Raw genomic sequence first — 13,754 nt, 5'->3', positions numbered from 1 at the left:
GCTGGTGAGGGGTCTGGAGTCCCACGAGGAGCAGCTGAGGGAGCTGGGCTTGTTCAGCCTGGAGAAGAGGAGGCTCAGGGGTGACCTTTTAGCTCTCTACAGCTACCTCAAAGGAGGCTGTAGTGAGGTGGGGGTGGCCTGTTCTCCCACATGCCCAGTGACAGGATGAGGGGGAATGGGCTAAAGTTGCACGAGGGGTGTTTTAGTTTGGATATTAGGAAAAACTTCTTTACCGAGAGGGTTGTGAGGCATTGGAATGGGCTGCCTAGGGAAGTGGTGGAGTCACCATCCCTGGAGGTCTGCAAAAGATGTTTAGATGTTGAACTTAGTGGTATGGTTTAGTGGAGGACTGGTTAGTGTTAGGTCACAGGTTGGACTCAATGATCTTGAGGTCTCTTCCAACCTAGACAATTCTGTGATTCTGTGATTCTGTGGGAAGAAGAGCTTGGCCAGCAGAAACTTATGATTTCATAGAAGTAAGAGGGTTTATGTAATGTAGATGCTGCGGTACAACTGACTTAATACAGTCACATATGGCCCTTTCCTTACTTGAAACACTCATTTTAATCGCTAAACATAAATGCTACTACAGTACTCTGAAAGGAATCTTTTTTTTTTTTTTTTCTCTTGCAAACCATAATGCCTTCCCTTAACACTAACATGAAAATGCTCTATTTAACCCTAGACTCCTTGGCAGACCTAAAAAACCCTAAACCGTAGATCTTGTCTATGCCTTAACCACAGACCTGACACCACTAGCAGGACAACACACACTCCCACTAAAACTTTGCTTATTCTCCAAACCAGAAAGAGAAAAACAGGTACCTAGGGAGCAAGAGAGAGGTCAGCTCTCCCTCAGGATCTGATGGCCCAGCAGGAGGAATGTGACTGTGACAGGGACTGTGAGGTCACTGCTGTCTCTGCACTTGAGAGGGCAGCAGCAGGAATGTGTCACGGAAAGGGACTGTGAGGTCACTTGTGTCTGGAGGTGCCAGGTCACCCTTGACTTTTGAGAAGTCAAGGCACTTGCTTGGCTTGCTGACTGTGGGATCCCCTCTGCCTACACACCCAGGAGGACATGGACTTCTGCTTGAGTCCATGACTGGACAGCAGCAGGCACAAGGCTTGGCTGTGTCTAGCCAAGAAGCTGCAAGGCCAGCAGCAGGCCCCTGGCTTGGAAGCTGCTGCTGAGGTGACTTGTGTCTGCTTGGCTGACAGGCCGCAAGGAGCCTGCTGGGTTGGGATGCCTACTTCAGGAGGGGTTTCCACCCTCATGGAGCTTTCTGTGGTAGTAGGAAAGAGCAGGAGAGAAAAAACAGCCACAAAGTTAAACTTGAAGTGTAGCTCTGACCATGAGCTGGAAGAAATATCCAGGGGAACAACTGGTCTTGCTGTTTGAGACTGAGGAAAAGAAGGCATTATGTTCCTCAGGTTTTGTCATCAGGTTTTTCCACACACCCATTAAAGATGATCATTCTTCTAAATCCTCTTTTATAAAAGTATTTATATACAATTTTTTTTTTTTTTTTTTTTTTTTTTTTTGTCTTTGACAGTAGTAGATGGATTGAGCTCCAGCTGGGCTTTGGCCCTTCTAATTTTCACCTGCACGGCCCCATAACATTCAGGACACAGCTCCAGACAAACTGACAGCATGCATGAGAAGGAAGTACAGAAGAGGTGGAACCTGGCAGCCTTCCATCCCCTACTCTCCTGTGATTCTATGCTGCACTTTTATTCAGCTTCTTACTCCTGTATTATCCAAACGTTCCATGCAGCTCCTGATGCTGCTATCTTGTCAGAGACAGCACAGACACGGGAAGGTTGAACTGTCTGCCTGCAGACATGAACACCTGACAGAATGGAGCATCTGTCCAGTGGAATCTTGAGAAACTGCAGTAGTTTGCCTAAAGGAACATCTTGAACAATAAGTGCCTAGTCCTGTGCCAGAGGAAGAGGAACTACACATCAGGGCAGACTCTACTGAGTGAGCAGTGACCAGGAGGAGGAGGGCCTGGGCACCACGAGGGATGCCTTATGAGCTGTGGTGCCTGCTCACCAGGAACCAGGCCAGCTTCCTACAGAGCTACCTAATGAGGAGCAGGACCTCCAAGAAAACCTGAGTTATCATACTCAAGCTCAGATCCAGTGTGGCACCACACAGAAGAGGGTCTGCAGCCCTCAGGAGGTACAGGTCTGGGAGTCCCTAGGACAGCCTGGTGTGGAAAGGATCCAGGGCTCTACGAGGGCTCAAAGTCACAACAGGACCCAGTTCTTTGTGTCCATGGCTATGGTTGTTGTCTCTGCAACTGAGGCCTTTGAGGAGACACCTGATTGTTAAAACACCAGGGCCTCATTGCCTCCTCACTCCTACCCATGAAGCAGGCAGGGGTTGTACCATTCTCCTGCACTTGGCCATGCACATCCCCATCTCCTACTGCTCCACAAAGAGCCCTGAGCAAGGTGTGAAGGGAAAGGATCCCCCTTAAAATGGGTTGGATGTCAAGTCCTGGCCCTTGTGCTTGGTGAAACACATCCAGGTTTCCTACACATCAGTGTCACCTTCACATTGCCTTTGTCTCCTTGTCCTCACTGCCTCCAGGGTTTGGCTCTAACGAGCTCCAAGGGAGGCTGTGTCAGTGCTGGCCCTCAGGGGGACACTGCAGGAAACTTGTCTCTGACTTGGACTTCTGGAGAGATGTCTTCAATTGTCTCTGAGTTCCTGAGGTTCGTGGGCTCATCAGCAAAGCCCCCAGAGGGGTGATTGCAGTGCCTTGGGCTGATTCTGTGCTGCTGAGCTGGGCTGGGCTCGTGGGACAGAGAAAACTCATTTCAAAAGTGTTCTTGTTGCAGAGAGACAGCTGTGGCCAGGAGCAGCTCCTCTGCACAGCGCAGTAGGGCTGGGGGCTCTGACCGCAGCTGGCACACAGAGAGGAGGGAAGGAGAGAGGGCTCGGAGGAAGTTGGCAGTGGGAGGATGCTGAGAGCTGCCTGCAGGAGAAACCTGCACAGCCCTTGACAAGGTAAGTGCCTGGCTGCAGGGCCATGCAACTGCAGGTCCTGGAAGGGTCTCGTGCTGGGTCTTGTTTCTGGGAGGGCAGTGGGCAATGCAGTAGGCTTTGAGAGTCCTGCTGGGTTGCAGTGCAAGGTGAGGAAGTCTGGCAGAAGCCCCTTGGAGTGTCATAACCCAGCTGCCCTTTTTAGCCAAGAGTTGGGTGTCCAAGTCTCCTCCAGACACTGCAGGGGATGCAGATTGGGTATTGGGACGCCCCAGATTTCGAATATCCAGCTCTGTCCATGGGGCATTGTCCTGGGCTGCATTCTTCTCTCCCGCAGGATGCAGCTCTCTCCTGGCATCCTTGTGTTATCCAGGTACCTCAAGGAGAAGACACGTCTGTACTAAACCCATGTCTGTGCTGCTGGATGGCTGTCTGTGGGCAGCTGGAATGAGGCTTCTGCACTCTTGGAGAAGAGGGAAAAGCTGAGATCCTGCTCATGTACCTGGAGATAAGGTGAGGATTCTGTCCATCTGCACTGGGGTTGGGGCTTCTTTGATTTAAGCTGTCTCCACTTCTTTGGAAACGCAAGAGTGTGATTGTTCTACTAAGCATAATAAAATCTGACTCGCTCTACAGTGTGGTTGGAGGTGTTTTTTGCAACAACCCTGCAAAGTTCATGGATCCCATAAGTGGACTGAACTTGAGTTTCCCCCTTGTTCCTGCTTTCTGACTGCTTCACAGAAGGAAGGACACCTCTAAAGTCCCCAGTACTGCATGCTTGCAGTGCCAGTCTCACCCAGCATCAGCTGGGACTCAAGCGATGGAGCTGCAGAAAGCTCCTTTTGCAAAGAGAGGCTTCAGATGAGAGTGCTCTAAGGCTTGCAGTAGGTTTTCCTCAGAGAATTGTCTTCTAAAATTTTTCTGCCTTCTCATTCTCTACAGACAGCAGTGTTCAATGTCAGAAAATGCCCAACATCAGCTCTGTGAGTGAATTCCTCCTGCTGGCATTCGCAGACACGCGCGAGCTGCAGCTCCTGCACTTCGTGCTCTTCCTGGGCATCTACCTGGCTGCCCTCCTGGGCAACGGCCTCATCCTCAGCGCCGTAGCCTGCCACCACCGCCTCCACACCCCCATGTACTTCTTCCTCCTCAACCTTGCCCTTCTTGACCTGGGCTGCATCTCCACCACTCTGCCCAAAGCCATGGCCAATGCCCTCTGGGACACCAGGGTCATCTCCTATCAAAGGTGTGCTGCACAGCTCTTTTTCTTTCTCTTCTTTATATCAGCAGAATATTTTCTTCTCACTGTCATGGCCTATGACCGCTACGTTGCCATCTGCAAGCCTTTGCACTATGGGAGCCTCGTGGGCAGCAGAGCTTGTGCCCAGATGGCAGCAGCTGCCTGGGGCAGTGGCTTTCTCAATGCTGTCCTGCACACGGCCAACACATTTTCCCTGCCCCTCTGCCAAGGCAATGCTGTGGACCAGTTCTTCTGTGAGATCCCCCACATCCTCAAGCTCTCCTGCTCAGATGCCTACCTCAGGGAAGTTGAGGCACTAGTTTTTAGTGTTTCTTTAGCCTTTTGTTGCTTTGTTTTCATCATGTTATCCTATGTGCAGATCCTCAGGGCAGTGCTGAGGATGCCCTCTGAGCAGGGCCGGCACAAAGCCTTTTCCACGTGTCTCCCTCACCTGGCCGTGGTCTCCCTGTTTGTCAGCACTATCATGTTTGCCTACCTGAAGCCCCCCTCATTCTCCTCCCCATCCCTGGACCTTGCAGTATCTTTTCTGTACTCCATGTTACCTCCAGCAGTGAACCCCCTCATCTACAGCATGAGGAACCAGGAGCTCAAGGATGCACTGAGGAAATTGTTTGAATACATATTTCTTAAGAAACCATCATGTGCCTTTACATTCTGAGTTTATCTCAGAAATAGTTAGGAAAGTAATTTGGTATTATGTTTCTTGATAAATATGTCCTCCATGTTGTGGAGTCGATTTAATTAATGTCATTGTTAGCCTCCTACCTGTTCATTTATCTCTTTACTTTTCCTAATCATCTCATGTATATGTAAAGCCAGGCTTTCTGTGTAGCTATAGACAATAAAGAAGTGAGCAGAAATTCATAGGTCTCAGCTGCAGTGTATTCCCATCTCCTATGAACTAGCAAAGAAGCTATTAAAAAAAAGAAAAAAAAAAAAAAAAAGCTATCTGTGACAGTGATGCTTGACCACTTCCTTGAAATAGGGCCTCAATAGATGCAGCTGATTTTTAGGAGGACAGACGTTTTCACAACGGGAGCCCACCTCTCCCCTCTCCTTCCATTTTCCACCTTCTATTGCTGAGTGTGACATCATATGGTATGGAATATCTCTGTGGTTGGTTTAGGTTAGCTGCCCTGGTGATGTCCCCTCTCTGTCTCTTGCGCACCCGCAGCCTGCTGGCTCTTTGGGGAGGGGGAATTAGAGGGATTCCTGATGCTGTGACAGCATTGCTCAGCAGTAGACAAAACACAACCGTGATACCAGTGCTGTTCTAGCTACTCAAGCAGAGCACAGCACTGTGTGGGCTTCTACAGGAAAAGTTAACTCCATCCCAGCCAGACCCATAACGGTCACATATTGAAAACACAGCACCACAGGGGCTGCTCTTCAGAGAATTACTTCGTCACAGTCAGAGCCAATGCAGGTCCACACTCTGGACAAGAAGGCTCCTTCTGAGCTCTGTGGGGAGTCAGGAAGATCCTAATAAGCACCAGGATGATGAAGGAAGCCCAAAGACCCTTCTGAAGGTTGACTTATTCCCACCTGGGAGGCAGTGCTGAGCAGTGGGAAGGGTTATGAGAAAGACATGTGAGAAGGCTGTGAGAAACAAGGAAATATCACTGCCATTAACCCAGGCCTGCAAAAAATCACTCTCTGGCCTCCTCTGTCAGGCCAGCGTGAGCCCAGGAGACAGCAGTGAATGGAGCCCACGGACCAAAAGCCTGTCTGAGGTGGGCTGACCAGAGCTCAAGTGCTCAATCTGCTGTGAGCAGGCAGAGGAGAGCTCTGCAGCCCCAGGGCACACAGCAGCCCCAGCAAAGGAGCCTGGTGAGTGACTCCTTGCAGCCCTGGGGCAATGGCAGTGACCCCATGAGCTGGGTCTGCCTCCCAGCCTGCCCAGCATGGCCCTGCAGAGTGCCCCCGTGCCCTGGGCACCACAGCTCCCTCGCTCTGCAGAGCAGCACCTCTGGTTGTCATGTCAGAGATCTCAAATTTTGACTAAACTCATACCTCATAGGTGTTTTTAGTTTTCTCCTTAGGGGTGGCTACTGCCTCCAAGATGCCTGAGAGGAGGTAAATCCTGCACGAAGGCCTGCAAAATGTTACCCTGGATCCATAGGAGTCATTCTGGAACCAACGCTTCTTCATAGGATGTACACTTTTGTGGAGGTGTGGAGTGGATGGGAACGTGCAGGATGCTCCTACAGAACTTTGTGCCCTTTTCCCTACTGACTACAACACCACTTCTGTCTCAGGAACAGAGTAGCCAACAGAGTGAGACAGATACTCTGAGATCATGAAAGCCATCAGAAAGCTGATCCCAATAAGAAAACCAATATGAGGATGACAGGAGAAGCCTGGCCAAGAGGGAAGTGAGATTTAGGGGAGGGAAGAGGAGCTTGGGAAGCAGAAATTAACGATTTTGTAGAGGTAAGAGGTTTCATGCAATATTGATGGTGCTTTAAAACTGACTTGAAACAGTCACGTAAAGCCTTTACCCTTTTCTGACCAGTAACCCTAATCCCAAAACCTGAATGTTGCTCCAACACCTTGACAGAAATCCCCTGCAGTAATACCTGACCTCAGAGTATCCCTTCAAGCAGAACTCAGCCCATAGCCCCTTTCCTTACCTTTACTCTCTTGCTCATCCTAATCCCTTCCCTTAACACTAGCATTAAAACACTTTATTTAACCCTAGACGACTTCTTGGCAGACCTAAAGAAAACCATAAACCATGAAGCTTGTCCATACCCCAGCCACAGACCTGACAACCGATGCAGAACACCAAATCCTCCCAACAAACCGTTGCTTAAACTCTAACACAGATAGGTGAGCCCTAGTTCAAGGCCAGTTGGCAGGTGACTTTGGGCAACCTAATCTAATGGAAATTGTCCCTGTCCCTAGAAGAAGGTTTGACTAGACGATCACAGAATCACAGAATCATCTAGGTTGGGAGAGACCTCCAAGATCATCTAGTCCAACCTCTGACCTAACACTAAGCAGTCCTCTGCTAAACCATATCCCTAAGCACTACATCTAAACACCTTTTAAAGACTTCCAGGGATGGTGACTCCACCACTTCCCTGGGCAGCCCATTCCAATGCCTAACAACCCTCTCAGAAAAGAAGTTTTTCCTAATATCCAACCTAAACCTCCACTGGCACGACTTTAGCCCATTCCCCCTCATCCGGTCACTGGGCATGTGGGAGAACAGACCAACCCCCACCTCACTACAGCCTCCTTTGAGGTAGCTGTAGAGAGCAAAAAGGTCACCCCTGAGCCTCCTTTTCTCCAGGCTGAACAAGCCCAGCTCCGTCAGCTGCTCCTTGTAAGACTTGTTCTGGGTTACACATACTTGGGTAGTGTAAGGTACGATGCAATTCTTTTTGCCTTCTGCATCTACAGCACAGGAAGTAGGACTGCCCTACTCTATTGACTGGACAATAGAGTAGGGTAAAAAAAGTAAATGTCTTTACTTTTCATCCTGAGTTTTTTACAGAAGACCCAAGAGAGACAATGGATGACCAGGTACCTACTAATATTTAATCTGAATTTCTCTGGTTCCAATGGTCATTTCAATTTTCTTTTCTTTTCTTTTCTTTTCTTTTCTTTTCTTTTCTTTTCTTTTCTTTTCTTTTCTTTTCTTTTCTTTTCTTTTCGGTTTTATTTTATTTATTTTATTTTATCCCCCCCAAAAAAAAACGTGACTTGTTTTAGAAAGGGTTTCATGTGCTGGGCTGGGCTGCACTTACAGGGACAAAGACCACTGCTGGCAGTGAAGGTGTCAGACCTCCAGACTCTGCTCTTCCTCCCTATGGAGGTCTCCAAAGAAGTCACCCTGGATGAATAGCAATAGGAGAATGATGCTCAAAACTGAAATGCAACAAAATTCAGCCTTTGAAACAAGAAAATATTTTTATTATGTGCTTTGTGAAATCTTTTCCCTTAACTATGTTGTGCAAGCTCTGCAATTAGCTGCACAAGGCATGAAACCTTAAAGAAAACTATGGAAGAGATGTTAGGAATTTCTGCATTTTAATGAGTTCCATGGTGTATTGTAGCGCTTAGTCTATGAAGCTCAGGTACTGAGAGGAGAACGATGCAACTGCTAGAGAAAGTAAAGTCAGGAGGAAAAGCTGAAGTGACTTGGAGTATTAATGGGCCCCACTGAGGGCTGTTACTAACAAAGCCTCCCCAGGGATTAGTTAAGGCAGATAATTGTTGCAGACAAGCAAAGCACTGTGCTGAGAAAAGTCTTTGTTGGTTTTAGTGAAGCAGAAGAGCCAAGGCCTGACCCCAGCCATTGGAAGGGGAGATCCTTCACCACCATGTCTGGCTCAAGGCTTTTCCTGGGGTCTGTGAGATGTGGTGGGCAGTGTGATGCCATGAGAAGAACACTGGTATGACACCTCTGAGCTGCTGCATAGGTTTGCAAGGAATCAATGAGGCCCCATTGCAATGAGTATAACATCTCTCCTCATAAGCTACTGCCAAGGGGAAAAACCTTCAAGGCTGTTGGGCCTTCCCTTTTTACCAGCACCCTCTCCCTTCTCTGCAGCCTTTCCAATACTGTCCCAGATATTGTCCTATTTTCTTGAAGTCTGGAGACACACATCTCTGTTCACCATCTTGCTCTCATGCCTTACTTTCACCAATGTCTCGTCAGCCCTCCCCAGCTGTTCCTTGAAACACAAAGCCAGGGTCTAATCAGAGGGTGACCTCTGGCACCACAGCATGACCCTTTGAGGGATATATCTTACTCCTTGTGACCAGTGCCAGCCTTCCTGGAACACTTTGTGGCACTTTTTTCTCTCCTGATCTTTCCTACTACCGCAGAAAGCTCCATCAGGGTGGAAACCACTCCTGAAGTAGGCATCCCAACCCAGCAGGCTCCTTGCGGCCTCTCAGCCAACCAGACACAAGTCACCTCAGCAGCAGTTTCCAAGCCAGGGGCCTGCTGCTGGCCTTGAAGCTTCTTGGCTACACACAGCCAGACCTTGTGCCTGCTGCTGCCCACTCATGGACTCAAGCAGAAGGGACAGGACAACCCATGTTGGGGCCTTCTTTCTGCCTGAATCCTCCTGGCTCTGGAGGCAGAGGGGATCCCCCAGTCAGCATGCCAAGCAGGTGCCTTCTGCTGGCCTAGCAGGGCCACTGCCAGATGTCAGCCCAAAAGTGCAGATCCCAGGGAGAAGTCAAGGGTGACCTGCCACCTCCAGGCACAAGTGACCTCACAGTCCCTTTCTGTGACACGTTCCCGCTGCTGCCCTATCAAGTGCAGAGACAGAAGTGACCTCACAGTCCCTGCCACAGTCACATTCCTGCTGCTGGGGCAGGAGATGCTGAGGCAGAGCTGAGCTCCTCAGAGCATCCCCACCCATCTCCTCCTTGTGGCCCACAAGCTGATCAGATCAGGGTGAGTGAGAGAGTAAAGATAAAGGAAAGCGGCTATAGGCTGTGTTTTGGCTTGAAGGGATACTTTGAGGTCAGGCATAAGAGTAGTGGATTCCTGTCAGGGTGTGGAGTAGCATTTAGGTTTGGGGATTAATGTCACTGATTAAAGTAGGGGAAGGGCTTTACATGACTGTTTTAAGCCAGCGTTACAGCAGAATCGACATTGCCTGAATGTTCTAACCTCACAGAAATCATTAATTTCTGCTGATCTCTCCCCTCCCTCAAATCTCACATCTCTCCTGGCCAGGCTTCTCCTGACTTCCCCATATCAGTCATTTTCTTAGGGGCAGCTTTCTGATGGCTTTCATGATCTCAGAGTATCTGTCTCATATCTGTTGGCTACTCCTTTCTTGACACTGATGTGGCACCTAAGTCAGGATGGAAAATAACTCAAAGGCTGTATATGAACCCTGAACAATGTGCCCAGCAGTTCTTGTACCACCCCAAAATTTTGTTTCCTGCCTCCAACGTTTGGATACGGAATGGCTTCTGTGCACCCAGGCTATCTTTTTCCAAACCCTCATGCATGGTTCAGTTTGCCCCAAGCATCTTGGAGGCAGTGGCCCCCTCTGTGTAGAAAACTGAAAGCAGTCCTAAAGGATGACTTCAGGCAAAAGCTGACACCTCTGACATGACAACCCCTACCCAAGACCTTGTCGTGGTTTAACCCGGCTGGCAGCTAAACACCACACAGCCGTTCGCTCCCCCTCCCCCTCCCTCTCTGGGACGGGGGAGAGAAATGGAAAGTGAAGCCCGTGAGTTGAGATAAAGACAGTTTAATAAGACAGGAAAATAATAATAACAATAAAATAATAATAATAATAATAATAATAATAATAATAATAATAATAATAATAATAATAATAATAATACAATGGTGATAATAGTACTACTACTAATAATATGTACAAACAAGTGATGCGCAATGCAATTGCTCACCACCCGCTGACCGATGCCCAGCCTAACCCCGAGCAATCCGGCCCCCCTCCCACCGGCTAGCCACCCCTATATATTGTTTAGCATGACGTCAGATGATATGGAATACCCCTTTGGCTAGTTTGGGTCAGCTGTCCTGGGTCTGTCCCCTCCCAGCTCTTACTGCACCCCCAGCCTGCCTGTTGGCAGGACAGAGCAAGAAGCTGAGATGTCCTTGGCTTGGTATAAGCACTGCTCTGCAACAATTAAAACATCGGGGTGTTATCAGCACTCTTCTCATCCTAAGCCAAAACACAGCATTCCACCAGCTACTAGGAAGGAAATTAATTCTGTTCTAACTGAAACCAGGACAGACCTCTTCCACTATGGGGCCTACCAGGTACTTAGAAAGAGCCGATCTCAGAAACTACATGCACAGCAAGTGCCTTCTGCTGCCCTACCATGGACACTGGCAGATGTGAGCCTAAAGGCACAGATCGCAGCCAGGAGTCAAGGGTGACCTGTCAGCTACTTCAGAAAGAGCTCACCTCACATGCCATTTAACAGCCATTTGCTTCCTGCTGGACTTAGTGTTTCTGATGCACCAGTGAGCAAAGAATACCACACCTACAAAACACCGCCTTTTTTGCCCAGGAGCTGCCCAGGTGGAAATAATCTGGCTGTGATCCTCCAAGCTCATGGCACACCTGCTGGGCTCCCAGCCTCTCTGATGCACAGGAGCCAGTTCCGTGCCAGTCCCGGGAGGTGATATGGCAAGAGGGACCTTGTAGACAATGTTCCAGCCCCATGCCTGTTGGCGGTCTGTCAGCTCCTTGTGCACAGTGAAGATCACACTCAAGTCCGGAAGCCTGAAGCTGGCCTAGCAGACATTCAGGGGAAGCACCCTCTCAGCCCCAGCTCCAGCCCCAGCCCCAGCCCCAGCCCCAGCTGGCGGTGCTGCTCTGCAGAGTGAGGGGGCTGTGGTGCCCGGGCACAGGGGCACTCTGCAGGGCCGTGCTGGGCAGGCTGGGAGGCAGACCCAGCTCATGAGGTTACTGCCATTGCCCCAGGGCTGAAAGGAATCACTCCCCAGGCTCCTTTGCTGAGTCTGCTGCATGCCCTGTGGCTGCAGAGCTCTCCTCTGCCTGCTCACACCAGATTGAGCATATGAGCTCTGTTCAGTCCACCTCGGAGGAGATCCCCCCTTAGGAGGGAAGTGCTGCAGTGGAGGCCAGCTGTGCCACTGCCGTGCCCACTGCCTGTCCCTGCCTGCAGTCCCAGCACAGCCCCACAGCAGCACTGGCACCAAGCTCCAGGAGCAGCCAGGCCTGACCCCACCAGCAGGGCTCAGCAGGACATGGCGGCAGTGGCAAGAGAGCAGCTCTGCATGCCCCAGGCGCTGGCGCTCCCTGGCCGTGCTGCTGGGATGGGACTCTTTTCCTCTGCACCCCTGCACACAGACCAGGCAGTGCAAGCTCCTTCCTGAAGTACACAGACAGACATGATCTTTGTGTACAGTTGCTGAGCTAGACTTGAAAAATATATACCAAAGTGGAATTGGGATGACCAATATCATTTTAGTGGGTAACATTAACTGAACTAAAACTAAGGAAATCGGTTAATAAAATGCACACACAGAAACAAAAAGAAACAGAATATAGGCTGTTCCTATAATGAGTGACATTAAGACTCATCTGCAGAAGCAGACTGAGCACTTATTCTCCTGAAACACATTAAATCATCAATCTCCACAGGGCTTTCTTGAGCTCCTGGTTCCTCATACTGTAGATGAGAGGATTCAATACTGGAGGCACCACCGAGTATAAAAATGTCACCACCAAGTCCAGGTATGGGGAAGAGATTGATTTAGGCTTCAGGTAGGCAAATATGGAAGTGCTGATAGTCAGAAAGACAACTGCCAGGTGAGGGAGGCACGTGGAAAAGGCTTTGTGCCTGCCCTGCTCAAAGGGAATCCTCAGCACTGCCCTGAAGATCTGCATGTAGGACAGCACAATGAAAACAAAACAACCAAAGGCTGAAGAAAAACTAAACACAAGTGCCCCAACTTCCCTGAGATAGGCATGTGAGCAGGAGAGCTTGAGGATCTGATGGATTTCACAGAAGAACTGGTCCAAAACATTGCCGTGGCAGAGGGGCAGGGAAAATGTAGTGGCTGTGTGCAGGACAGCATTGAGAAAGCCACTGCCATAGGCAGCTGCTGCCATCTGGGCACAAGCTCTGCTGCCCAGGAGGCTCCCATAGTGCAGGGGCATGCAGATGGCAATGTAGCGGTCATAGGCCATGACAGTGAGAAGATAAAATTCTGATGCAATCAAGAAGACAAACAGAAAGACTTGAGCAGCACATCCTTGATAGGAGATGGCTCTCGTGTCCCAGAGGGATATGGCCATGGCTTTGGGCAGAGTGGTGGAGATGCAGCCAAGGTCGAGGAGGGCGAGGTTGAGGAGGAAGAAGTACATGGGGGTGTGGAGGCGGTGGTGGCAGGCTACGGCGCTGAGGATGAGGCCGTTGCCCAGGAGGGCAGCCAGGTAGATGCCCAGGAAGAGTGTGAAGTGCAGGAGCTGCAGCTCGTGCGTGTCTGCAAATGCCAGCAGGAGGAATTCACTCACTGAGCTGATGTTGGGCATTTGCTGGTTCTGGCCATGGGGTTCTCCCAAGGAGGGAAAAGGCAATAAGAAAATACAACACAACTATCTGTTGATATCTGATTCAATATTGGCCTTTTAAGCAGACATTCGGCATGTTCATTTCATGAGCCCTGACGGATGCTGCCTAAGGTAGTCCATGGGAACAGGGGACTCTTCTGCAGGCAGTGTAGTTAACAGTCCCTACCTATAAAAAAAAAATAAATAAATTAAGAGGAACATGGGGTATTGTCAGATCAGTTTAACTCTTCATATGAAGAAATTTTTACTCCCAAATCACCTAATGGCAGAGAAGGGCTGTGGCAATTTTTTTTTTCTATGCTGTCGTTCCTGCTGCACTACAAAAAAAGCCTTGTGGATCCTCAGAGTAACAGATACTATTCCTCTAGTGCAGAGGGTACTTCAGAGAGCACAGCCAGTCTGTCCATCCATTCTGGTCTCAGCTGCCCTGTGCTGGTGG

The 13,754-nt window shown here is 49.5% G+C and overlaps 1 protein-coding gene across 1 annotated transcript; it reads left to right on the top strand.

Moving 5' to 3' along the window:
• Positions 1-3,993: 3,993 nt before the first annotated feature.
• Positions 3,994-4,914, top strand: LOC311216175 (olfactory receptor 14C36-like; the record flags this gene model as incomplete). Its single annotated transcript, XM_084297720.1, has 1 exon — positions 3,994-4,914. Exon 1 carries the CDS (start codon positions 4,129-4,131, stop codon positions 4,912-4,914), a length of 786 nt encoding a protein of 261 aa, XP_084153846.1. The 5' UTR covers positions 3,994-4,128.
• Between the last annotated feature and the right edge of the window lie 8,840 nt (positions 4,915-13,754).

The sequence above is a fragment of the Netta rufina genome (genome assembly GCF_964035555.1).
Source record: "Netta rufina genome assembly, chromosome: 18".
Taxonomy (NCBI): domain Eukaryota; kingdom Metazoa; phylum Chordata; class Aves; order Anseriformes; family Anatidae; genus Netta; species Netta rufina.
This window is presented reverse-complemented; position numbering and strand designations above follow the sequence as displayed.